The sequence below is a fragment of the Xenopus tropicalis genome, chromosome 3 (assembly GCF_000004195.4).
Source record: "Xenopus tropicalis strain Nigerian chromosome 3, UCB_Xtro_10.0, whole genome shotgun sequence".
Classification (NCBI taxonomy): domain Eukaryota; kingdom Metazoa; phylum Chordata; class Amphibia; order Anura; family Pipidae; genus Xenopus; species Xenopus tropicalis.
The window spans coordinates 9,956,309-9,983,353 of record NC_030679.2 but is presented as its reverse complement, the minus strand read 5'-3'; the positions used below and the strand labels follow the sequence as shown (position 1 = coordinate 9,983,353).

The window sequence follows — 27,045 nt, the reverse complement described above, 5'->3', positions numbered from 1 at the left end:
GTTTTCATGCGTATATCGGCTACATGTGCCTGCACCCGAGCTTATTCCATTCATTCGGCTGCGTTTTTCCGCTTGCCGAAAATATCAGCCCTACGCCTCTTGTGGCATCAGCCTAAGATTTGATTCATATGTCAAAGCAGATGTATATATTGTAAATAATTATAAAATCAATAGAAAATCCACCTTGCTAAACAGTCAAATAAGCACATGATAGTGTCTTCTACTACCAAGTTCTTACCTGGCTTATAGTAGAAAACAAAGTTGCGTTGCTGAAGCCGCAGTAATTATCTTTGAATTCTAGGTGGGGCTTCACTTATGCCTTTTTGCAATAAGAGGCTTGTACCTTTTCTATTTGCACATACAAAAGTTCTGTTGAAGTCAGTGCTCCGGAAGCATAAGCTACTGGCATCCAAGAGTTATTTGTTTTTTGATGAACAACTGCCCCAAGGCCTTTCTGTGATGCCTCAGTAGACAATTTACTCTGCAAGGAAGTATCTAAATACTGTAGTAACGGGTTTCTTGTTAAGCATCTTTTTAATATCTTCTAACTCAGCATTGTGATATTCATTCCATTCCCAGTCAGTATTTGCTTTCTGTAAGTCTCTTATGTATTGTGTTCTGTGTACTAAACCGAGTATGAATTTGCCAACAAGTTAATCCTTCCTATTAAGCACAGTAGGTCTTTCTTACATTGTGGAGCAGGCATATCTTTTATTGCGACTATATTATTTTTATCCAAGCAAAGAACCATGTCAGTAAGATACTCCTATAGGTATTTTATAGAAGACTGGGAAACATTGCACTTCTGTTTGTTTTTCAAGTACAGGTATGGGATCCCTTATCTGGAAATCCATTATCCAAAACGTTCTGAATTACGGAAAGGCCGTCTCCCATAGACTCCATTATAAGCAAATAATTCTAATTTTTAAAACAGATTTCCTTTTTCTCTGTAATAATAAAAGAGTACCTGTACTTGATCCCAACTAAGATATAATTACCCCTTATTGGGGCAGAACAGCCCTATTGGGTTTATTTCATGGTTAAATGATTCCCTTTTCTCTGTAATAATAAAACAGTACCTGTACTTGATCCCAACTAAGATATAATTACCCCTTATTGGGGCAGAACAGCCCTATTGGGTTTATTTAATGGTTAAATGATTCCCTTTTCTCTGTAATAATAAAACAGTACCTGTACTTGATCCAAACTAAGATATAATGAATCCTTTTTGGAGGTAAAACAAGTCTATTGGGTTTATTCAAAACTTAAATGATTTTTAGCAGACCTAAGTTATGGAGATCCAAATTACGGAAAGACCCCTTATCCGGAAAACCCCAGGTCCCGAGCATTCTGGATAATAGGTCCTATACCTGTACTTGCTCCAGTCTAGCATCATGCTCCTGTATGTCTGTACCCCACACAAGGGTATCATCCATACAAACTGCAGTTCCATCATTCGGCGAATAGCACGACGAAACACTTCTGAACTAAGCATCTGGAACAACCTGTTTCTGTAACGGAGCCGCACACACAAACATATGCAGTCGGGGAGCTTACCCCATTTATTGTGACCCCCTTGATGAACGTTTCGGGGGGATACACCCTCCCTTCGTCAGGATATAATTCCAAGCGCACACCACAAACGTATAACAAAAAACCCAGAGTTCCTTAATGTCCAATCAGTCCAACAGAAAACATCAGTCCAATGAAAAACCAAAGTCCATTAAGTTACCTGGAAAAAGCCATTTCAAAGTGCAAATTTCTTTAACCCCGTTATATAATTCACTATACACTGAATATTTAACAACACTCCGGTGCTATATCACAGGGAGGGGGAAAGTGTTAATATATAATTACATAAATCAAACACTCACTACCGGCGGGGCTATAACCTTTAACTCTAGTACATTACACTCTATTCCCCACCAGCATTTTCTTATCTGTGAAAAAACGCACAGAACTGGGCTTGTGTTATTCTGTAAACTCACCCTGTTCAGAACTCTATTCAGTGAGTCTGAAATATACAGCAGTTGTCTTTATGGCTGTTTTTAGTTCCTGACAGACAAAGTGACCAGTGCTCTATTATACAGATAGCTAGAATCTCAGCCATAAAGCAGGGCAGGACTGCTGCTTACAATGGGGGGATCAGATAGGATCTGTGCCACTGTGACAGAATGCTCTGTTATACAGATAGCTAGAATCTCAGCCATAAAGCAGGGCAGGACTGCTGCTTACAATGGGGGGGATCAGATAGGATCTGTGCCACTGTGACAGAATGCTCTGTTATACAGATAGCTAGAATCTCAGCCATAAAGCAGGGCAGGACTGCTGCTTACAATGGGGGGATCAGATAGGATCTGTGCCACTGTGACAGAATGCTCTGTTATACAGATAGCTAGAATCTCAGCCATAAAGCAGGGCAGGACTGCTGCTTACAATGGGGGGATCAGATAGGATCTGTGCCACTGTGACAGAATGCTCTGTTATACAGATAGCTAGAATCTCAGCCATAAAGCAGGGCAGGACTGCTGCTTACAATGGGGGGGGATCAGATAGGATCTGTGCCACTGTGACAGAATGCTCTGTTATACAGATAGCTAGAATCTCAGCCATAAAGCAGGGCAGGACTGCTGCTTACAATGGATGGGGGGATAGGATCTGTGCCACTGTGACAGAATGCTCTGTTATACAGATAGCTAGAATCTCAGCCATAAAGCAGGGTAGGACTGCTGCTTACAATGGATGGGGGGATCAGATAGGATCTGTGCCACTGTGACAGAATGCTCTATTATACAGATAGCTAGAATCTCAGCCATAAAGCAGGGCAGGACTGCTGCTTACAATGGATGGGGGGATAGGATCTGTGCCACTGTGACAGAATGCTCTGTTATACAGATAGCTAGAATCTCAGCCATAAAGCAGGGTAGGACTGCTGCTTACAATGGGGGGATCAGATAGGATCTGTGCCACTGTGACAGAATGCTCTGTTATACAGATAGCTAGAATCTCAGCCATAAAGCAGGGCAGGACTGCTGCTTACAATGGGGGATCAGATAGGATCTGTGCCACTGTGACAGAATGCTCTGTTATACAGATAGCTAGAATCTCAGCCATAAAGCAGGGCAGGACTGCTGCTTACAATGGGGGGGGGGGGGGGGGGGATCAGATATGATCTGTGCCACTGTGACAGAATGTTCTGTTATACAGATATAGGTTATAGATAGATAGGTTATACAGGGTTACTGCTACAATGAGTATTAGATGGGAAAGTAAAAGCTCTGTTATACTAAGGACAGGGCTGCTCCTTTCTAGGAACAGTATATAAAGGCTATAGAGGTGATAGGGCACAGGGCAGAGGTCGGGACCTTCAGAACAAGGGACATCTACTCATCGACAGGTCAACAGAGGGGTCGTTCAAAAAATGTGCATATGCTTTGGCAATCACATAGACCAACCGCCTTCCAGATGGTGCCACTTCAATACCTAAGAACTATGGGCAGCTCTGATTAAAGGACAACTAACTGTAAAATATAAGTTGCTCATATGTTGTGTGACTAATAAAAACAGCAAATGAAAATGTCCAATCAGTGCCAGGTTCCATCTCATTCAGCTCTCCTGTGAGCGGGGCGATGGTTGTGCTCTCTCTGCATAAGAAGGGCAGAAATTCCAGTTAAGAACCTGAAATTCTGCTCTTAATGTCACCATAAAAGGCTTTTTCCCTTTGGTAGAAATAATATAAACGCAAGCTATCTACTGAATGGTAGTGTGTTGGGGGGATCCTTAATGGAGAAGGATCTGGGGGTTTTTGTAGATAACAAGTCTAATTCCAGGCAGTGTCATTCTGTGGCTACTAAAGCAAATAAAGTGCTGTCTTGTATAAAAAGGGCATTGACTCAAGGGATGAGAACATAATTTTGCCCCTTTATAGGTCCCTGGTAAGGCCTCACCTTGAGTATGGGGGGCAGTTTTGGGCTCCAGTCCTTAAGAAGGATATTAATGAGCTGGAGAGAGTGCAGAGACTGCAACTAAACTGGTAAAGGGGATGGAAGGGTTAAACTATGAGGTGAGACTGTCAGGGTTGGGGTTGTTTTCTCTGGAAAAGAGGCGCTTGCGAGGGGACATGATTACTCTGTACAAAAAAAAAACCCCAGTGGGCCCCACTGACCCAGACCCCTGCTGCCCTCCCTACCCTAGTTAGGTATGAGATATACTCGTTTGGGGAGGGGGCAGGTGTGTGGGCAATGGGGCCCTTGGGGGTTGTGGGGGCCCCTGTATTGGCAGGCCTGGTGGGACCCACACTCCCCAGTCCAACCCTGTCCACCCTAGGCCTATATGAAATGTTATATTTGGCACTGTCTGTGTTAGATTCTATGGTCTCTATAAAAAGATATTGCATAAACAAGTTCATATGTAAAACCCTGTTTCATAAAAATATACTTTTTTAGCAGTATGTGCCATTGGGTAATCCTAAGAAAACTGCCATTTTAAGAATTAAGGGCCGCCCCCTGGGATCATAGGAGTCACAGTGCACACAAACAAGCCAAGGCACACATACATGCTAGGCCCTATCAGCCAATGAATGGGCAGAGTTCTACCTTTTGCTCCTACACTACTTCCTGTTACAGTTGCTGCCTCACTTCCTGTCAGCTGATCTCTGAGGGAGCACACAGCCCATCACAAAATGGCGGCTCAAGGGAAAGGATGTAAAAGGGCAATATTTACTGATATATATTCCAGTTTGGGGAGATTCTTTTATTGGTCACTTAACATAATATAAACTGTCTGTTGGTTACGTATTCATTCTGGGGGTATAGTTTTCCTAGCCTTTAGGTTGGGGGCGGGCAGTGACAGTCCAGAGAAATGGGAGGCCACAGTTTTTGGGAGAAGTTCCCCTTTAAAGGCTGAACTTGCTGAATACTGAAGGATTTATCCGCTTGCTAGTACTGCTGTTTTCTTCATGGGAACGACCGCAAGCCCTTGGGACAAACAGGGTTAATCAGCAGAATCCAATTTGCTGACATGTCGCTTTTTCCTTTGTTTGCAGGTGAACCCTCCATTGCTCACAGACTCCCTCCCTGCGTGGCGCCGCCCTGCTGTTCCTCACTAATTCCTCAATCTGATGTTGCAGCTGTTGGCTCCGCGGGGTTCTTTGCCTCCAGCATCAGGATGAAGATTAAAGGCATTGCGTTGGTGGGAAAATGTATTTTCTTTGATCCCCCCTAAAATTCTTGAGCCTACGGGTAAATGACTGGAGATATAGGGGTGCGTTTTTAGGACCGTACACTTGGAATTGGCCTTTTCCTGCTGTACCTATAGCAAAACAGCTGATAGGTGGGTAATATCAGACTAAATTGAGTTTGGCCCTAGGGCCAAAGGATTGAATTGAAAAGCGGGTACAGGGGCTGTTGGACTGAGTACTGAGTACTGAGGGAGAGATGGTGCCTATAGTAGCAGTGGGGGGATAATAGCCTCTGGGAAGGGACTGGGGCTGTGGGATAGCAGGTATAGTAGGGAGAGATGGTGCCTATAGTAGCAGTGGGGGGATAATAGCCTCTGGGAAGGGACTGGGGCTGTGGGATAGCAGGTATAGTAGGGAGAGATGGTGCCTATAGTAGCAGTGGGGGGATAATAGCCTCTGGGAAGGGACTGGGGCTGTGGGATAGCAGGTATAGTAGGGAGAGATGGTGCCTATAGTAGCAGTGGGGGGATAATAGCCTCTGGGAAGGGACTGGGGCTGTGGGATAGCAGGTATAGTAGGGAGAGATGGTGCCTATAGTAGCAGTGGGGGGATAATAGCCTCTGGGAAGGGACTGGGGCTGTGGGATAGCAGGTATAGTAGGGAGAGATGGTGCCTATAGTAGCAGTAGGGATAATAGCCTCTGGGAAGGGACTGGGGCTGTGGGATAGCAGGTATAGTAGGGAGAGATGGTGCCTATAGTAACAGTGGGGGGATAATAGCCTCTGGGAAGGGACTGGGGCTGTGGGATAGCAGGTATAGTAGGGAGAGATGGTGCCTATAGTAGCAGTGGGGGGATAATAGCCTCTGGGAAGGGACTGGGGCTGTGGGATAGCAGGTATAGTAGGGAGAGATGGTGCCTATAGTAGCAGTGGGGGGATAATAGCCTCTGGGAAGGGACTGTGGCTGTGGGATAGCAGGTATAGTAGGGAGAGATGGTGCCTATAGTAGCAGTGGGGGGATAATAGCCTCTGGGAAGGGACTGGGGCTGTGGGATAGCAGGTATAGTAGGGAGAGATGGTGCCTATAGTAGCAGTGGGGGGATAATAGCCTCTGGGAAGGGACTGGGGGCTGTGGGATAGCAGGTATAGTAGGGAGAGATGGTGCCTATAGTAGCAGTGGGGGGATAATAGCCTCTGGGAAGGGACTGGGGCTGTGGGATAGCAGGTATAGTAGGGAGAGATGGTGCCTATAGTAGCAGTGGGGGGGATAATAGCCTCTGGGAAGGGACTGGGGCTGTGGGATAGCAGGTATAGTAGGGAGAGATGGTGCCTATAGTAGCAGTGGGGGGATAATAGCCTCTGGGAAGGGACTGGGGCTGTGGGATAGCAGGTATAGTAGGGAGAGATGGTGCCTATAGTAGCAGTGGGGGGATAATAGCCTCTGGGAAGGGACTGGGGCTGTGGGATAGCAGGTATAGTAGGGAGAGATGGTGCCTATAGTAGCAGTGGGGGGATAATAGCCTCTGGGAAGGGACTGTGGCTGTGGATAGCAGGTATAGTAGGGAGAGATGGTGCCTATAGTAGCAGTGGGGGGATAATAGCCTCTGGGAAGGGACTGTGGCTGTGGGATAGCAGGTATAGTAGGGAGAGATGGTGCCTATAGTAGCAGTGGGGGGATAATAGCCTCTGGGAAGGGACTGGGGCTGTGGGATAGCAGGTATAGTAGGGAGAGATGGTGCCTATAGTAGCAGTGGGGGGATAATAGCCTCTGGGAAGGGACTGAAACTGTGGGATAGCAGGTATAGTAGGGAGAGATGGTGCCTATAGTAGCAGTGGGGGGATAATAGCCTCTGGGAAGGGACTGGGGCTGTGGGATAGCAGGTATAGTAGGGAGAGATGGTGCCTATAGTAGCAGTGGGGGGATAATAGCCTCTGGGAAGGGACTGGGGCTGTGGGATAGCAGGTATAGTAGGGAGAGATGGTGCCTATAGTAGCAGTTGGGGGATAATAGCCTCTGGGATGGGACTGGGGCTGTGGGATAGCAGGTATAGTAGGGAGAGATGGTGCCTATAGTAGCAGTGGGGGGATAATAGCCTCTGGGAAGGGACTGGGGCTGTGGGATAGCAGGTATAGTAGGGAGAGATGGTGCCTATAGTAGCAGTGGGGGGATAATAGCCTCTGGGAAGGGACTGGGGCTGTGGGATAGCAGGTATAGTAGGGAGAGATGGTGCCTATAGTAGCAGGGGGGGATAATAGCCTCTGGGAAGGGACTGGGGCTGTGGGATAGCAGGTATAGTAGGGAGAGATGGTGCCTATAGTAGCAGTGGGGGATAATAGCCTCTGGGAAGGGACTGGGGCTGTGGGATAGCAGGTATAGTAGGGAGAGATGGTGCCTATAGTAGCAGTGGGGGGATAATAGCCTCTGGGAAGGGACTGGGGCTGTGGGATAGCAGGTATAGTAGGGAGAGATGGTGCCTATAGTAGCAGTGGGGGGATAATAGCCTCTGGGAAGGGACTGGGGCTGTGGGATAGCAGGTATAGTAGGGAGAGATGGTGCCTATAGTAGCAGTGGGGGGATAATAGCCTCTGGGAAGGGACTGGGGCTGTGGGATAGCAGGTATAGTAGGGAGAGATGGTGCCTATAGAAGCAGTGGGATAATAGCCTCTGGGAAGGGACTGGGGTTGTGGGATAGCAGGTATAGTAGGGAGAGATGGTGCCTATAGTAGCAGTGGGGGGATAATAGCCTCTGGGAAGGGACTGGGGCTGTGGGATAACAGGTATAGTAGGGAGAGATGGTGCCTATAGTAGCAGTGGGGGGATAATAGTCTCTGGGAAGGGACTGGGGCTGTGGGATAGCAGGTATAGTAGGGAGAGATGGTGCCTATAGTAGCAGTGGGGGTATAATAGCCTCTGGGAAGGGACTGGGGCTGTGGGATAGCAGGTATAGTAGGCTTTGCTAAAGGCTACTGAACAATATCTATTACATACAATTAATGAAAACAACTCCAGGCTTCTTTAGACATAATAATAAATTGCTAATAATGGAAAGACTATAAGTTCAGATCTTGTTTGTGTTGCAGAGATTCGTTACTCTCCGTTCTGTACCCAAACATGAAAGAGTTTCTGATGGTTCCTCCCTGCTGGGTCCGTGCTCCATGTGTGTCCCCTTTCCTACTGCTGGGCAAGAAGGGAACAAGCAGCTGTGACCCGGCCAAGGTTATTAAATTGTTCTGCCTCAATTCTCTCTGAGTAACAACTCGGGGATATGTAGAACACAGTATACTCTCTAGTACTAAGATTTAATGAGACATTTTTTATTTCCAGCTGTTATTAAACTGACACTTAATATTATGTAAGAAAATTATTCTTTCCCTAAACTCAGTATGTGATGCACTCCCATATTTAAAGGAGAACTAAAGCCTAAAAAAGAATGTGGCTAGAAATGCTGTACAGGTATTGGACCCGTTATCCAGAATGCTTGGGACAAAGGGTATTCAGGATAAGGGGTCTTTCTATAATATGGATCTCCATACCTTAAGTCTACTAAAAAATCAATAAAACATTAATTAAACCCAATAGGGCTGTTCTGCCCCAATAAGGGGTAATTATATCTTAGTTGGGATCAAGTACAGGTACTGTTTTATTATTACAGAGAAAAAGGAATCATTTAACCATTAAATAAACCCAACAGGGCTGTTCTGCCCCAATAAGGGGTAATTATATCTTAGTTGGGATCAAGTACATGTACTGTTTTATTATTACAGAGAAAAGGGAATCATTTAACCATTAAATAAACCCAATAGGGCTGTTCTGCCCCCAATAAGGGGTAATTATATCTTAGTTGGGATCAAGTACAGGTACTGTTTTATTATTACAGAGAAAAGGGAATCATTTAACCATTAAATAAACCCAATAGGGCTGTTCTGCCCCAATAAGGGGTAATTATATCTTAGTTGGGATCAAGTACAGGTACTGTTTTATTATTACAGAGAAAAGGGAATCATTTAACCATGAAATAAACCCAATAGGGCTGTTCTGCCCCCAATAAGGGGTAATTATATCTTAGTTGGGATCAAGTACAGGTACAGTTTTATTATTACAGAGAAAAGGGAATCATTTAACCATGAAATAAACCCAATAGGGCTGTTCTGCCCCAATAAGGGGTAATTATATCTTAGTTGGGATCAAGTACAGGTACTGTTTTATTATTACAGAGAAAAGGGAATCATTTAACCATTAAATAAACCCAATAGGGCTGTTCTGCCCCCAATAAGGGGTAATTATATCTTAGTTGGGATCAAGTACAGGTACGGTTTTATTATTACAGAGAAAAAGGAAATCAGTTTTAAAATTCTGAATTATTTGATTAAAATGGAGTCTACGGGAGACAGGCTTTCCGTAATTCGGAGCTTTCTGGATAACGGGTTTCCGGATACAAGATCCCATACCTGTACTTTATATACTGTACTTACTGTACCAGCCCAGAGGTTCAGTAGCCCTATAACAGTAAATGTTGGATCTTGTTAGGCCTCCTTTTGTGGGTCAGTGGCACTGCACGTGCTCAGTTGGCTATGGGCTGCTGTTGCGAAGCTAAGCTTAGGGGGATGTGAGAAATTATCAAGCAGAAGCTGAGGTTCATCTGCCATAGACCTACGTGCCCCCCCCATTTAGTGCTGGCTAACGCAGAGTAAGCAGTATAGCAGCTCATATCTACCTACACCGCTTTCTATATACTGACTTGTTGCTTAATATTGCCAGTGTTTTTTTTTTTCAGCCCCTGGCAAGGTGCCAACTGAGGCATAGTTCTTATCTGGCATCATAAATGAGACATAAGGGATCCCATTGAGAGTCCACTGGGACCATTCCATGTCCAACTCCATATGAAGTGCTCTCCAGTTACACTGGTTGCTAGGTGACGCTGGTCATGTTACCCCGCTCAGCCAGGAAAACTGACAGTTAGCTGTGCTCCTTCCCTTAGATCCTTTCCGGCCACAAGCCCCACGCTGGGGTCTATATTAGGCAAATGACTAATAACTACACCTCTGGGGTATATTTAAATCCTTAGGCCCCCGGTCAGTGATTATTGGGCACGCAGAGCCCTTCGACCAATCAGAAGCCTGTATGTGAGCATATGGAATATGGCAGCCACTCTGTTTGATGCTCACATCTATACCAAATACTTATGCATTAATGTTAATAGATATATTACATTGGCTGAGAGTGCCCTATGGGCGGGGTGTAAGGGTTGGGGTGGGAGTGGCCGGAGGCTGTACTGCATAAACTTCCGTTACTTTATTTAGAGAGGGTTTCTGCCCCATAGGTGCTATGAGTTTCAATGTTTTTGGCCCAGTAATAGGGCTTCCTAATGTCTTCCACATGCAGAGGAGAAGTGCCCAAATGTGGGTGTGCAGCCAGTCTAATAATATATGTCAACATCTTGAAAGTGCCCCCTGCTGTTCAACCTGGGAATGGTAAAAGTTCATGTTACTGAAGTAAGCATCTCTTGCCACTTCCCTGCTCAGTTTATCGCTCGGTGTGACAGAAGAGATAGAACTGCACTGGTAGCAATGTTATATTGTTACATGTCCCTCTCCTGACACAGTTACAAAGATCAATGGTATCTTATAAGAAATGTAAGCCCCTTATTGGTAAATAAATGACCGAGCCCAGGTAGCCAGGTCTAGCTGTAGGTTATTTATTGCCAGATCTGCGGGTAATTCAGAGAGGTCTCAGCAGAGATCGGGAACAAGTTGTGCGAGGCTGGAGAGACATCAGCAAGAGACTGGGCTGCTGCACAGAATGTCAGTCCCCCCGCCGGCAGCTGGCAGGGGGCATCCAGCTCTTTCTGCCAACTCTGCTCAAACAGCACCGCCCCATAGGGGTACGGTCTGATACGGCAATGTGCCTGAGAATAAACTCTTACTTGCCCAGAATATCAGAAAGGGCATTAAAGGGAAACTAAAACCTACCATGAAGCTGTAGGGAACTGGAGGCCTGCCCTGCTGTAGGATACCCTGGCCGGTACATATCATGGACATGGAGAGCTGGCCTAGTGCATCACTGGAGTACAGGTCCTTGCCCCGGTCAGACTGGGCCACCGGGACACCAGCGACCCAGACCCAACCCATGCCGGCGCTCCCCCTGCCCGACTGGTCCTCCCCTGACGCGTTGGGGGGGGGGGGGGTTAGAGGGGCACCAGAGGGGATGCGGCCAGCAGGGGTACCTGCAGGGCCCCTGGGGGGGGGGGGGGGGAGCTCCGGTGGGCCCTGCACCCCCCAGTCCAACCCTGGTCCTTGCACTTCATTTTAAAGAGTATAGACATGTGCCTGTAGGCACTTACCCTTAGTGGGTGGAGCCAGAAGCTGACTGAGGGAGGGGCAGAGAGTCTGTAACCCAAGGAGTGGTTGGTACAAGAACCCTCTGATAGAAGCTTTACAGGGGGAGGGACAAGGAATCATTAGCATTTAAATTAAAAAAAAAAAAAAACTGCAGCTCTAATTCTTATATATATTGTCCAGCCTGGGGAGATGTATAGGCTGCAATGTCTTTAATGGACATGTCACTTCCAGAACTCATAGCGGAAGATAATTTGCTATATAATCAGGCAGGGCCATCATCAGAAATCACAGCCCCCCTCCTTCCACGCTCCGTCCCCAAATGGCCCCTCCCATCAGTACAAAGGACACACAGACATTGGTAGCCAGGGACCCCCAAAAACATTGGTGCTACCTCCCCAGTGTCCTCATACTATGGCCCGCTCCCCCTCTGCATCATCCCATTCCCCCCTACGTCCTCCAGCATCCTCCAGCTCCCGCCCAGCATCCTCCCTAGCATCCCACCCAGCATCTTCCAGCTCCCCTCCCCCCCCCCCCCCCCCCCAGCAACATACAGATTCCTGCAGCTCCCCCAGCTCCAGCTCCAGCGACCTCCTGCTTCCTCCATCCTTTGGCTGTGTAATCTTGATCTGTCTCCCCGCTGCATCCGCACACTTTTATATGGTTGCACCCCGTGCGTACTGTGCGTCCCCCCTGATGGCGGCCCTGTAATCAGTGGTGGATTTAGATAAGGGCACCCACAAGGGCCAGGTATGAGGTGGATCAGTACAGCCCAGAGCCATGAAAATGACTAGCAAGAGTTATGGGCGCAGTTCTAAAGATAGCCACTAGAGGGCAGGCTACAGTTGCTCAGAATAAGAATATCATGACAATATTCATTATTCCACAGCTGTATGGCAATGAAGTCTTGATCTGATGCTAATTCCAGACATAATTTGGAACTTTACATTGGTTGTATTTAACTGAGGACATATAATTAGTGACCCAATTCTGCCACACCCACTGGCTGCACCCTAGCTCCCCCTGCTGGAATAGAGTCCATAGGTTCCAAGTTGCGATTCTGGTACTGATATGACTGCTTGTTTTGCTTCATGGCACCGAGTACTGATATACACACAGGATCAGTTACAATGTCAGGGCCCCCCCTTACCTTAGGCTGCAATGGCCAGCAGACGCACCCCTGTAATTCCCAGCGCTTATGTGCATTCGGGCACCCCAAAAGGGCGTCGATGAAGACCGGGAACAGCTGCACAGTAGGAGTCAGATTTGCACCAGCGTTCCTGCTAACTAGTACATTACACACAAGATACAAAGCAAGATCCATTAAAGGACATGTTAACCCTAAAAATAATTTTTTGCCCAATACTCCATTCCACAATAGTGCAGCGTGGAGATGCCTTTCCCTGCTTTTAGCTATGAGAAGCAAAGAATGGGGAGCTCTGCCACAATAAATGATACCAGAGGCGGGCCAAGCTGGCTGGGCACCCTAGGCACGAATGCACGTATGCGCCCTCATTTATGCCCACCTCACCTTCTGTCACCCAACATTAGGGTAAAAGGTGAGGGGGGCATTGTGTCCCGGTGCGCCCATGTTAGTGGGCAAAGAGGCTGGGGCTGATACTCGTTCCCCTTCTACCTCCATACCGGGTAGGAGTGAGCAATAGGGGTAGACTAGAGGTAACCTTACACTTGCCCCTTTGGGTCTGCAAACCCGTTCTCACCAGTTGCCCGATACCTGCTAAAGGCCAGGCTGTGGTGATTATCCCACGGTGGGGGCTGACATGGAGGGTCTGGCAACTGTCGTCTCAGGTCTCCCTGAGACCCCATGTGCTGAGGCTATTCCTCAAGATGTAGAATTCCATGTGTAGGGCCTATCTAAAGGCCTCCTTGATTTTGTGAGGGCGTTATATAAGGGGGGCGATTCAGTTATTCTACAAGTGTACTGCACATAATTCCACCCATGTACAATGTAGAAGGTTCATATCCCAATGAAAGATGTGGGATATGAATAGGAGAGGCCTAAATAAGGAATAAAAAGGTAACAATAATTATAAATTGTAGCCTTGCAGAGCAATAGTTTTTTGGCTGCTGGAGTCAGTGACCCCCAGGCTATTTTAACACAGAAATACTCACTGTTCAGTTTAAAGGGATCGTTTACCTTATAAACTTCTGGTATAACGTAAAGAATTCCATTTGGAGAATTTGCAGCCGTTTTTCATATTTACTTATTTGTGGTTATTAAATCTCGCTTTTTCTGCATCAGCTCTCCAGGTTTATCATTTTAGCTTCTCTCGTTGCTAGGGTTCAAATTACCCTAGCAACCAGGCAGTGGTCTGAATGACAGACTGGATCATGAATAGGATAGGGGCCTGAATAGCAAGAGAATACAAACAATATCAATAACACTGTAGCCTCACAAAGCAATTGTTTTTTTGTGTGCTGGGCTCAGTGACCACATTTAAAATGAAGACCAATTGAAAAGATGCTAAGAATAGACCCCCCTCCCCCCATTTTTTTTAATGTCTACTTTGGTGGGACTGTGAGGTCATTTGCCCACTACGGCAAGCCCTGAGGATCAAACATTGTACCACGGTATGCAAAAGCAATAATCAATATATAGAGGAAATCAGGAGCTTAAACACAAATGTATTCTTCAAAGGGCACTTCATTACTTATCGAAATTTCTAGAGCTACTCCCTACTCCTCCTGCGTTTTAAAGTACAATGTAGCTGACAACACTGGAGAGAGAGGTCCTGGTTCTTTTAACACAAGAAAAACAAATATGGCCGACATCAGACAAACAGTGAGGAGTGTGGGAGAGAATCTATTATTACACAGTAGTCACAGGAGGAAGAAATGGAAAGCAAGTCTTTTCAAGGCTTTCCTTCCCTCCTCCGACACAAGCCAACGTCCTGCAGCCGCCATAGGCCGATTTCCTAGATGGCGCCACTTCCCGGGGGGGGGGGGGGGGGGCATCAGAGCTTATTAAATGCAACCGACAGAGGTACCCGTGTCATACCCAGTAAGGAACAGGAATAAAATGAGGCCAGAAACACTGTCGCTAGATTGCTTGAAACATAAAAAGTTCCGTCCATAGGTGACACTGTAGTAATTCTCCATGCCGGGGTGGGGGGGGAGGGTTGTGATTGGCTGCTTCTGTTTTTAACTCCTTTATCCTATATAATCCAGGTAAGGTCCAATGAGGGCATCCTATTAACATGGTTGTTTGCTTTGAACGTGCATATCATCGGACCTGGATATAAATCGGCTACGGAACCCGTAGCCGGATACATGTCTCTACCACGGAGGATTTTCATTCATGTCATGATCAGCTACTCCTACCGTGTACTACTACTGGGAGAGGCTTCTGGGAGTCGGATGCTCAGTCTTTCCTCTGCTGGTGGGAGCCATTTGGATTCCAAAAAAGGGCACCGAACCTACTCCGTTCCTTTTGTGCATTTATCTCCTGCTTCTCCGGGTTCCTTCAGCACTACCGGCCTTAACCAGAGAACGGTTCTGACGTTGAACAGCACCGGGGGGGGGGGCTTGCTCAGTGTCAAAAGAACTACCAAAAACAAACACATCCCCCCCGTTTGTTAGGAAGTAGGCAGAGGGATGATAGATCAAAGGGTAGGAAGTTGTGAAACAACCAGTCAGTGCTTCGCCGCTTTGCCGTGCTAGCTGACTTCCTGTTTAACCTCAATGGGGGACAAAGGGAAACCAGGGGAGAAAGTTAAATTTGAAGGGCAGGGGGGACAGGGTGGGCCTGAACCCTGCACCCGCTTCCTGCTGCAGTTCGTACAGATGTAGTCTTCGTTCTCAGCCATTTCGGAGGAGACTCCCACGCAGACCTGATGAAACCACTCGTCGCAGCCCCCGTCGCACTGCACCCAATCAACCTGTAGAAAGCGAAGTGCAACAGAGTGAGCAGAAATTTGGAACGTTGGGTTGGTGAGGCAGAACGAGATCAACTGGAAGTCAGAAAGGATTATAGTTTTTCTATCACTGGGCAATAGCTCTTAGTACAAGTTGATCCAGGGCCTGGTCCGATTGCCATCTTGGAGTCAGGAAGGAATTTTTCCCCTTCTGTGGCAAATCAGGGTTTTCTTTGCCTTCCTCTGGACCAACTAGCAGTTAGGAAGGTTTTATATAGGCATTAAGGCTGAACCGGACGTGTCTTTTTTCAACCTAATTTACTATGCTACTATGGGAGACAATACCCCCCTTTGGACGAGCTCATTCTGCTGGATAAATATATATTCAGATCATGCATACTATGCCTTTTAATGATGAGGGCTACACCGTTGCAAATCCTGAATACCTTGTACACATTTCAAGCTGCTTAAACAACCCACAGTTACCCCAGCTATTCACAGAAAGAGTATCTTTAACACGTCTAGCAATACTTCAGTTTATGGGCAGTATAAAGCTGGCTACAAACTGGCAGGCCATACAGTAGATATTGTATGAGTTGGCCATCCAGCAGTGCTTTATTAGTCCAGTGGGCATAATAAGGAATGAAAACTACTCTCACATCCTTCTCTGCTGATGCAAGACTAGGGGCAAAACCGTGCAACCCAACCCAAATGAATATAAGAGCTCACCTTATCCTTGCACGGTCGCTGGCAGTTCTGTGCAGCACAAACTGCATTCTCATCATCGGACTCTTCTGCTCCTGACCAGTCATACTTAGAGGGAATATCTAGCACTTTCTTCTCTCGCTTCTTCTCAGCAATTTCTTTGCTCAGCTCTGCCTTGGCAGCTGCTACTTTCTCCTTCTTCCTCTTGCGTTCCTCCTCCTTGGCCAGCCTTTTGGCAAGCTTGCTCAGCTCCTTAGCCTTGTCGTGCCCCAATTTCAGCTTTTTCTTTTTGTTCTTATCCAGCTTTTTGAATTCCCTGGACCGCTGTTTACCCTCGGCCAAGAGCTGTTCTGCGCGCTCTAATTTCCTCTTACGTTTCTTCTCCGAAGAGTCCTTGCTCTTCACCTTCATCGGTTTCTCATCCAGGCTGTCATCCTGAAACACAGTAACAGAGCTCTAGTTAGACAGAGATTTGGTCCCATTATAAATAACGTCAGAGTATACAAATCAATACTTAAATGGGAGAAAAAGACTACTTTTTGCTCTACTTCCAGTTTCTGAATTGCTCTTTTTTCTGTGATTAAAGGGATGGTTCACTTTTATGTTAAACTTTTAGTATGTTATAGAATACTCTATTCCAGGGGTGGCCAGAATTTTTCATTCCGCGGTCGACTAATGACTGGGGAATGCAGAAGTGCGGCATGAATGCATCGAATGCCCCGGATTCATTGCGGCTCATCAGTGATCCACGGGAAATCGACTGGTGGACCGCGATCGACGTGTTGGCCACCCCTGCTCTATTCCTAACAACTCTGCAGTTTTTGCCAGCTTTCAAACAGGGGGTCACTGACCCCAGCAGCTTAAATCTGTTCCAGGGGCTACAATTTCATGCAGGCCTTCTACTATTCATATTCCAGTCTCTTGTTCGAACCACTACCTGGTTGCAATGGTGAATAAGACCTTGGCAACCAGAACTATAATACCAAACTGGAGAGCTGCAGAACAAAAAGCTAAATAACTGAAAGAACAAGAAATAAAAAATAAAGACCAATTGCAAGCTGTTTCAAAATATCGATGTCTACATTATACTAGAAGTTAGGGGCACTGCTTGGCTGTGTACCAGTGGCCAGTTGTAGGGATGTTCCATTGAACGAATATCTGTTAGCAGCGCCAAGTAAATTAATGGTGTTGTCACTAGAAGGAACTGTTTCACACAGAATTTCTTTGGCCCATAGACATAAATGCAATGAGTAAACCCTGAGCTTTCGATCCCTTCCTGTACCTCCATGACATGCAGGAACTTTTCTTCAGAAGGAGGGTGTGTTGCCTGCAGGATCCTCCAGATATGCTGAGTCTCATCCAGTGATACCTCCAGCAGGTCTCCTAACATCAGGAGTTCCTCCAGCTGGCACTTGGCTCCCGGGGACAGCTCCAGTACGGGAGGTTCTAGGCTGCGTGGTACCAGTGGGCTCTTCCTGGGCTGTTTTCGTGGGGTGCCTGAAACTAACACACAACATCTCAGACTGTGATTTACATATTCCAACAAGGAGAAAAGCACAGAAACCCCCCTACATCATAGACCAGTGAGCCCCAACCAGTGGCTCGGGGGCAACATGTTGCTCCCCAACCCCTTGGATGTTGCTCTCAGTGCCCCCAAACCAGGGAGTTATTTTTGAATTCCTGACTTGGGGGCAAGTTTTGGTTGAATAAAAACAAGATTTCCTACCAAATAAAGCCCCTGTAAGCCGATAGGGTGCATAGAGGTTGCCTAATAGCCAATCACAGCCCTTATTTAGCACCTCCATGAACTTTTATGGTGCTTGTGTTGCTCCCCAAGTCTTTTTACATTTGACTGTGGCTCACGAGTAAGAAAGGGTGGGGACCCCTATTATAGACTATGAAGAAGCCCATCACAACTCTCACCTTGGACACAGCTCTTGGAAGCAGAGGAGTAAGCATGTTCAGCACAAAACGACGATGTTGTCCACATGTGGCTCACAACTTCTTCAGACTTAATTGGGATCTCCTCGTCACAGAACAGGTTTGGCTCCAGGCTGCTGGAAGATTTTACACTCCCGCTATCCTGAAAGAGAAAGCACAGAATCCCTATGTAAAAAAGAAACTCCTTTGGTAAAGCAAGAGGTACTATGACAGTATGGTATATTCCGTTTCCTGCGCTATAATAATAATGTGTTATAAATGACCCCCAATGACAAGCAGTCAACCTCATCCATTCACAATTAAGGCTTGGTGGTTGGCATGTGAATATAGACATTCTATATAGACAAAATAGACAAGTGCAAAGTTATGCACTTTGGTAGAAATAATATAAACACAAACTATCTACTGAATGGTAGTGTGTTGGGGGGATCCTTAATGGAGAAGGATCTGGGGGTTTTTGTAGATAACAAGTTGTCTAATTCCAGGCAGTGTCATTCTGTGGCTACTAAAGCAAATAAAGTGCTGTCTTGTATAAAAAAGGCTTTGACTCAAGGGATGAAACATAATTTTGCCCCTTTACAGGTCCCTGGTAAGGCCTCACCTTGAGTATGGGGGGCAGTTTTGGGCTCCAGTCCTTAAGAAGGATATTAATGAGCTGGAGAGAGTGCAGAGACTGCAACTAAACTGGTAAAGGGGATGGAAGGGTTAAACTATGAGGTGAGACTGTCAGGGTTGGGGTTGTTTTCTCTGGAAAAGAGGCGCTTGCGAGGGGACATGATTGCTCTGTACAAGTACATTAGGGGGGATTATAGGCAGATAGGGGGGGTTCTTTTTTCCCATAAAAACAATCAGCGCACCAGAGGCCCCCCCTTTAGATTAGAGGAAAGGAGCTTCCATTTGAAGCAGCGTAGGGGGTTCCTCACGGGGAGGGCAGTGAGGTTGGGGAATGCCCTTCCTAGTGATGCTGTAATGGCAGATTCTGTTAGTGCCTATAAGAGGGGCCTGGATGAGTTCTTGAACAAGCACAGTACCCAAGGCTATTGTGATACTAATACCTACAGTTAGTATTAGTCTTTGTATATATAGTTTATGTATGAGAGTGTATAGATTGGTAAGTATGGGTGCTGCGTTTAGTTGGAAGGGTTGAACTTGATGGACTCTGGTCTTTTTTCAACCCTATGTAACTATGTGATGAGAAGCTAAAGCTCCACAGACTGCTTTTTATCTCCAAACAACTGATGCTACTTGCTGTTACATAAGCACAAGCCAGTGCTGTAAATATTTACATAGCTGCACATAGATTCTGGCTTTACTCTGCTCACAGCAGGAAAGGAAGCAGAACAGCCAACAAGTATAGACCCTTGAAGCAATGGGTTGTTTTCTAGTCACCTTTATATCATAACCATATGTCTCCCGTATATCCTCATCTGAATCAGTCTCCTCATCATCATAATCTAAAGGCGTCTGGGGGGAAGGTGCCATGCTGGACAAACCCCGACTGAAGGAGCTCTGCTGGAAAATGGGCAAGTGACCCTGCAAAACATAGTTTGAAGCATTTTTGGAAAAGCAACGTGAATTCCACCCCCACCCCAATCCTGAGATTGGTCACACTCTAAAGCAGTGATCCCCAAACAGTGGCTCAGGGGCAACACGTTGCTCCCCAACCCCTTGGATGTTGCTCTCAGCGCCCCCAAACCAGGGAGTTATTTTTGAATTCCTGACTTGGGGGCAAGTTGTTATTGAATAAAAACAAGATTTCCTACCAAATAAAGCCCCCTGTAAGCTGATAGGGTGCATAGAGGCTGCCTAATAGCCAATCACAGCCCTTATTTGGCTGAACTTTTATGGTGCTTGTGTTGCTCTCCAAGTCTTTTTACATTTGACTGTGAGTAAAAAAGGTCCCCCTCCCCTAAATGATACCATGCTGCACACCCCCAGGATGATAAACCAGTAGGGGTAGCCCTTTTTTAATAAGACTGGATTGTGTCATGGTCAGAGGTCATCATTTAAGTCTGGACGCAGGGTCAGGACTACCATCATCATACGGAAAATCATAGAAATGAAGATTTGAATACATTGTTTAAAAAAAAAGGACCTACTTGCAGGTCTGGGTTTGCCGCGGCTTTTTGCAGCTCTGCGCTTATGATCTTCTCCGTCTTCTCGCGTGCTGCCTGCTCCACCATACGCTGGCTCAGAACACTAAGCTTAGCCAAAGCACACGACAGTTCATCCGTCGCCAAAGCCTGCCGTGCCTGGTCCTGCCAGCTCATGGCTCGTTCAGTCAGGCACTGCAAGGCCTCGCCTTCAGGTAAGCGCACGGGAAGCTTCTGCAGCGAAACGAGCAGCGAGAGGATAGTCTCTAGGCGCGGCCGCCGGGAGCGCATACACTGAGTGCAAAGGAATTTCACGTCCTTGGACTGCCAGTTGGAGCCCTTCTTCTGAGAGCTGGTCTTGGGCAGCGGCACACAGGTACTGTGGAACCAGTCTTTGCAAAGCTCGCACTGCAGCATGAAGCCGCTAGCTGCCTTCCGACACACGCAGAACCGCACCTCCTCGATTCGATCCACCATCGTCATCTTAACCAGATTAGCGGATCTCAAAGAACGAATGGCGTCCACCTCTTTGTGCTCCATGTCTTTAAACACTGCAACCTACACGGAGAAAACAATCACGCAGGGCTCAGAATATTGTCCTGTAACTGGCACAGTGCCAGGGCGATTATACATTTCTGCAGCACAGGGAACCTACAATTACATTGCTTTATGGGATTTTTTTTATAAAGGCCGTTAGTTACCTAAGCCAAAATACATTTATGGTTTCTCTCTACTTATGGGGCTTTTCCTGCCGAATTGTCGGGGAATACCTATGGTGGCAATTGTTTTATGGTTGCTCTCTGTACAGGTATAGGACCCGTTATCCAGAATGCTCGGGACCAAGGGTATTCTTGGATCCGTAATATGGATCTCCATACCTTAAGTCTACTAAAAAAAAAATCAATAAACCATTAATCAAACCCAACAGGATTGTTCTGCCCCCAATAAGGATTAATAATATCTTAGTTGGGATCAAGTACAGGTACTGTTTTATTATTACAGAGAAAAGGGAATCGTTTAACCATTAAATAAACCCAATAGGGCTGTTCTGCCCCCAATAAGGGGTAATTATATCTTAGTTGGGATCAAGTACAGGTACTGTTTTATTATTACAGAGAAAAGGGAATCGTTTAACCATTAAATAAACCCAATAGGACTGTTCTGCCCCAATAAGGGGTAATTATATCTTAGTTGGGATCAAGTACAGGTACTGTTTTATTATTACAGAGAAAAGGGAATCGTTTAACCATTAAATAAACCCAATAGGGCTGTTCTGCCCCCAATAAGGGGTAATTATATCTTAGTTGGGATCAAGTACAGGTACTGTTTTATTATTACAGAGAAAAAAGAAGAAATACATTTTAAAAATCTAAATTATTTGATAAAAATGGAGCCTATGACAGGCTTTCCGTAATTCGGAGCTCTCTGGATAATGGGTTTCCGAATAACTGGGTACTGGATTTTGCTTAGTACAGGGGAATAACTGTAGGCAAAATGGGAACTCTGTACATTCTGTGAATAAACTCGGGACCTTATTCCTGCTTTTATTGTGCCTTGATTTACCAAACCCCCCTTGAGCACTAGGCCAATCTCCCTGCTCGCTTTATGTAATGGGGTCATGAAGATTACAGGAGGGAAGGCATTAAGGAAGCTTATGTAGGGTTAATGTAAATAGTCTGTAACACATTTGCAGAAGATAGCAAAGAAAACCTTAAGTGAAATAAGAATATCTAATGATTTATTAGCCCATTAATAGAAAGTCTGCAATAACTGCTACAAGTTGAGACCATCTGCCAGGATCCCAGAAAGAAGGCCTTACCACAGACGCAGCATCCCGGGGCTCTTCCATTGGTTCTTCCAGCTCACTCATGGAATCTAGATCCAAGTCTTTCTCATCCATTAACTCTTTGACTTTCTTCCTCTTACTCCGACTGCTGCCGTACACACCAATATCAGTTCGTGGGCTCAACACCTTATTAGCAAATAATTAAAATGATTAGGCATGCACCTATTTCATCACATTTGGGTTCCATCAAATACTAAATTTTGCACAAAGACTGTAATAGATTACTAAAAAGAAATTCAATATTAACACTTTATTTTAAACCAGAAGTGACCTATTTTATATTCACAATGGGGCTAAACATCTATTAAATAACATATTTAGGGCTGGACTATATAAAACAAATGCAAAGTATTGAGCTAAGGGGGCTAGGCCTGAAGGCCAGCTAGGGTGCTTATTTGTGCCCTGGATACCCCTGGAACTATAGCAGGGTGACTGTTACCCCAATGTTTCTATATATCTGTAACCTTGTTATGGGCTAAGGGGGCCCAGCCTGAAGGCCAGTTAGGGGGGGATTTGGGGTGAGTGCTTATTTGTGCCCTGGGTACCCCTGGAACTATAGCAGGGTGACTGTTACCCCAATGTTTCTATATATCTGTAACCTTGTTATGGGCTAAGGGGGCCCAGCCTGAAGGCCAGTTAGGGGGGGATTTGGGGTGAGTGCTTATTTGTGCCCTGGGTACCCCTGGAACTATAGCAGGGTGACTGTTACCCCAATGTTTCTATATATCTGTAACCTTGTTATGGGCTAAGGGGGCCCAGCCTGAAGGCCAGTTAGGGGGGATTTGGGGTGAGTGCTTATTTGTGCCCTGGGTACCCCTGGAACTGGCCTTCAGGCTGGGCCCCCTTAGCCCATAACAAGGTTACAGATTTATAGAAACATTGGGGTAACAGTCACCCTGCTATAGTTCCAGGGGTACCCAGGGCACAAATAAGCACTCACCCCAAATCCCCCCCTAACTGGCCTTCAGGCTGGGCCCCCTTAGCCCATAACAAGGTTACAAATATATAGAAACATTGGGGTAACAGTCACCCCGCTATAGTTCCAGGGGTACCCAGGGCATAAATAAGCACTCACCCCAAATCCCCCCCTAACTGGCCTTCAGGCTGGGCCCCTTTAGCCCATAACAAGGTTACAGATATATAGAAACATTGGGGTGAGTGCTTATTTATGCCCTGGGTACCCTTGGAACTATAGGAAACTATAGGACCCAACGTTGAAGTGGTGAGTTCTACTTTGCATAGGATTCTTTTAAATCATATAAGCTTAATGGGCCCAGTTTAAAAGCCAGTTAGAGCAAAATTTTGGGTGCTAATTGTTCTTATATCCCCTGGGACTACAGCATAATGACCATTTCTGCAAAAAAACCCTTTACCTTAAACAATCAGTAATACGTAAATAAGCCATATCAGAGGTAGATCAACATTTTTATCAATCTTCAGCAACTAATCTGTCACAAGACATAGAGGAACAATGCAAAAAATGGATACTAGTGTGTGTTGGCAAATAATTTGGAAAGAGAATGAGAGAGTGAACAATACTGTCAATATAACTGAGTGAAACAACCACAATATTCACCTGTAGCAAAGTATAGCTGGAGTTCTTCTTTAAGAACGTTCTGGCTGTTCTCTCTCGCCACGCTCGAGCTGCTGCAACCTGGGACTCCACCTGAGGGAGGGCATCAAGACGCACTGGGATGGGGCGGCCTTTCACTAGCAGGTTCTCCAACTGCTCTAAGTATGCATAGTGAGAGCCACTCTGTGGAAATAAAAAAAAAAAAAACAATTACTAATGTAAGTTGCAATCCTGGAAGTTAAGTCCAACAGAAGCACAGAGGGGGGTCCCCAGCAGGCTACACCCCCCTCCAAGAGGCTGTCCCTACCCAGAATGTAATAAGAAGAACCTGCTGAACCAGGCCAAAAAGAAAATTGTTGTGAGAACTGATTCAAACTCTTATCCCTGTAGGTAAGGAGAAAAAGTCAAAGCGAGTGATAGCAAATAGGACTCCCACCAGAGACCAAACAGACGCTGCCGTGAGCAGGGGGTCTACCAGGATGGGGCTCTTCATTAACAGGCTTGAGAAAACGGGAGGCCGTGCCTGCGGGAGTCACGTCTGAGCCTGTACTGCAACCTGCAGACTGCCTCTGTCGAAAAAGCCACATGAACCTGATAAAAGCGAGTAAAGGTGTGGATGGAGGACCAGGTGGCTGCCTTGCAAATCTGTTCCACGGAAGTAAAGTTCTTCACTGCCCAGGAAGCCACCATGGGTCTCAGGGTAGTCTTGGAAGCCTACTGAGCCCTAACAACATCAAGAGGGGTGCAGTCTCCTTTGGAGTCTTGGGATGTGGGCAGAAAGATAGTACGACAATATCTTGGTTTAAGTGGAAGGGCAATACTAAAGGAAGGCAGGGTGCGGAGCACAGCCTTGTTTTGATGGAAAAGTAGGAAGGGAGAACGGCTGGAAAGGGCTGCCAGTTTTGAGACCCTCCTGGCAGAAGGAGCCAGGAGAAAGAGTCTTCCAGGTGAGCAGTGTGTCAGAGGCCTGAGCAAGGGGCTCAAATAGAGGCCCTTGGAGAGCAAACAGAACTAGGTTGAGGTCCCTTGGAGAGCAAACAGAACTAGGTTGATGTGTGAGGATCCTGAGCAATCTGGTATTGGAAAAAAAGAGCAGATCCATGTCTTCCTTGGGGAAGGGGTAGAGAGGCGAGGAAACAACAGGAGATTTTGATCTTGCACTTTGGAAAAGCCCATTCATCCTTAAGGGCTCTGGCACACGGGGAGATTAGTCGCCCGCGACAAATCTCCCTGTTCGTGGGCGACTAATCTCCCCGAGTTGCCATCCCACCGGCGAAAATGTAAGTCGCCGGTGGGATGGCACACGATCTCCCCGTGTGCCAGAGCCCTTACAACCAAGAAGAGCTGTTCGTGTCAGGGGAAGGCTCTGAATGTCTTCTTCTGTTGCTTGATAAGATCCTTGTAGGGGTCTGATAAGATGGGTGCTGAGACATTGAGGGCCGTTAAAACAAGGAGAACAAAGGGAGAAGGATCTGTCTGATGGGACTACTCGTCGGAGGAACCCTCTGTGATTTGCTGACGTCATTTTGGCACCAAATTCAAACTTTGTTTATTTTCTTTGCCTAAGCTGGTTCTAATTTTCTAGATCATAGCTAAAGCCTTGTTTCATTTGCTATACTGATTTTTTTACTCTGTTTTTTTACACTGAATCTCCACTGCCTGCCTTTGACAATTGCCTGACACTGAGGTTGCCTCTGCCTGATCCTATTGGTACTGCGTTTTCGTATCAACCTTGGTAGTGTTTAGAATCCCTGTCTTCCCCCAGCAGAAAGTCCAGGGCCCCAAAAGGGCATCTGTGAAAACCAGGGTTGCCAGGGCTCTTCTACTTCACCTAAATGGTTTGTACTAGCAGTCTACGAGCTTCCTCATACTCCAGACCGTAACATTGAGCTGGCAAGGCTCCTCTCCAGAGCCTGTGAGTGCTTCTGTGACAGGGGGATCTGAGCCAAGGTCCCTGCTCCACTGTGTAGCCCCAGGGGTCTAAGCTACACCCCAGCCTGTAGACCAGAGGCAGGCTGTAGTATCAGCCAGTGTCCATCCCCCCATGGTCCCCCCTGCTCAGGAACCGAGGGAATGGAGCCAAAACTCCTGCCCCTGAGCGTGGGCTGTTAAAACATTTGACCTTTTGGTGTCCTTTCCTCCTGGAAAGATGTGTTAACTCTCCATTGCCTGTGCCCCCCTGAAATGATAATATTGTCAGAATAATGTGCACCATGTTTCTCTATACCTGAATGGCCTCCACTTTAGCTGTCCAATCTTTAGCCCTTTGCAGGGCTTCCTTAAGAGCAAGCACATTGGGCAGATATGCATGGATGTTCTTGGCTTCCACGATGATGCTCTCAATACCTCCCATACTGTGCTGTGGCCTGGAAGGGCAAACAAAAATAAAAATTGTTAAAAGAAAAATCTTGCAATTTAGAATAAAATCAGAAAACATTCCCCAAATGCAGTCTGGGAACAAGCACTTCTTGTCTCTTACCTGGCTTGCAGACATGTTTTGGCTTTCTCTTCCATCCTCTCCGATACTGTGAGCAGTTCCTGTAAGTCTGCCATTGCTTTCTCCACTGCGTGATGGGGTGCCAGACCCACTCCAGAGTCAATCAGTTTCTTCATCACATCCAAAGTAACCCTGTGAGGGTCTGACAAAGTCTGCCGCACCTCGTCAAGCCAACGGGCTTGCAGAAGTTCTTGCTTTAACCGTGGCAGTTCTGGAAGTTCTACATACAAGCTGGAGCCGAGGTCTATGAGAGCCTGAAGCTTGCTGGAGTCAGGGATATCGTCACGCATGGCTTCATGCGCGCGTTCATGAAACTCCTCCACGTCGTCAAGCAGGTTCTATGATTGGAAAAAGGAAACAAGAATGTACAATGTAGTATCAATGGCTCTTAAAGCTCTTACACTCAAAACTTTCTTTTATTTCTTATTCTAACAGCAACTCGGGACAAAGACAGCTCAGCAGTTATGATTACTCCTTTTCGGTTCCACCCCACTGCTTGGCACTTTGCAGCCAAAGCATTAATTTCAACATATATATACCCCCTATAACTGAGAATATGATTGTATGCCTCTTTGATAAAACTTGATGAACCACCAAATCATTTCTCAAAGAAAAGAAATGTGCCAGGGTATGGAATGGCTCTCAGGGGAGAAAACCAAAGAGAAAAAAAAACAAGGATATCCCCAGTGGTGGGAGCAATAACGGCACCCCACTTAGTATCTGTGTGCAGAAGAACAGCTGGCTGCATCGAAGGTAATTTTTTTTTTATAAACTGCTTTAAGGTGAAGGCCTCTGTTCTATGGACAATGCTCCATCATATAAGCAGGTTACAGATTTCATGATCCTATAAGGAATATGGTGCATGTTACTCTCTATGATCCCAAATACAAAGTATGCAACCTGCAGAGGCCACGTTTCACTGCTGTGGAACTGAGGATCTCTCTATAGCAAGCCCAGCCAGAAACACAAGAGAGCTTAAGCAGTGCTTATTTTTGTTTCAC

The 27,045-nt window shown here is 46.2% G+C and overlaps 1 protein-coding gene across 4 annotated transcripts in view; it reads right to left on the bottom strand.

Annotated features, from left to right (window-relative positions):
• Positions 1 to 14,140: 14,140 nt before the first annotated feature.
• Positions 14,141 to 27,045, bottom strand: part of kdm5a (lysine demethylase 5A) — a 31,255-nt gene continuing 18,350 nt past the window's right edge. For 2 of the 4 annotated variants that reach the window (XM_031898637.1, XM_031898638.1), the window contains exons 19-28: positions 26,027 to 26,382; positions 25,775 to 25,913; positions 23,551 to 23,730; positions 21,948 to 22,100; positions 20,135 to 20,686; positions 19,425 to 19,568; positions 18,018 to 18,177; positions 17,377 to 17,597; positions 16,119 to 16,529; positions 14,141 to 15,413 (exon numbers count right to left, since the gene is read on the bottom strand). In XM_031898637.1, coding sequence (XP_031754497.1) covers positions 15,192 to 15,413; positions 16,119 to 16,529; positions 17,377 to 17,597; positions 18,018 to 18,177; positions 19,425 to 19,568; positions 20,135 to 20,686; positions 21,948 to 22,100; positions 23,551 to 23,730; positions 25,775 to 25,913; positions 26,027 to 26,382 — 2,538 coding nt within the window. In that variant the 3' untranslated portion in view covers positions 14,141 to 15,191. The remainder of the gene's footprint in view (positions 15,414 to 16,118; positions 16,530 to 17,376; positions 17,598 to 18,017; positions 18,178 to 19,424; positions 19,569 to 20,134; positions 20,687 to 21,947; positions 22,101 to 23,550; positions 23,731 to 25,774; positions 25,914 to 26,026; positions 26,383 to 27,045) is intronic. The other 2 variants (XM_031898640.1, XM_031898641.1) reach the window with 2 other exon arrangements.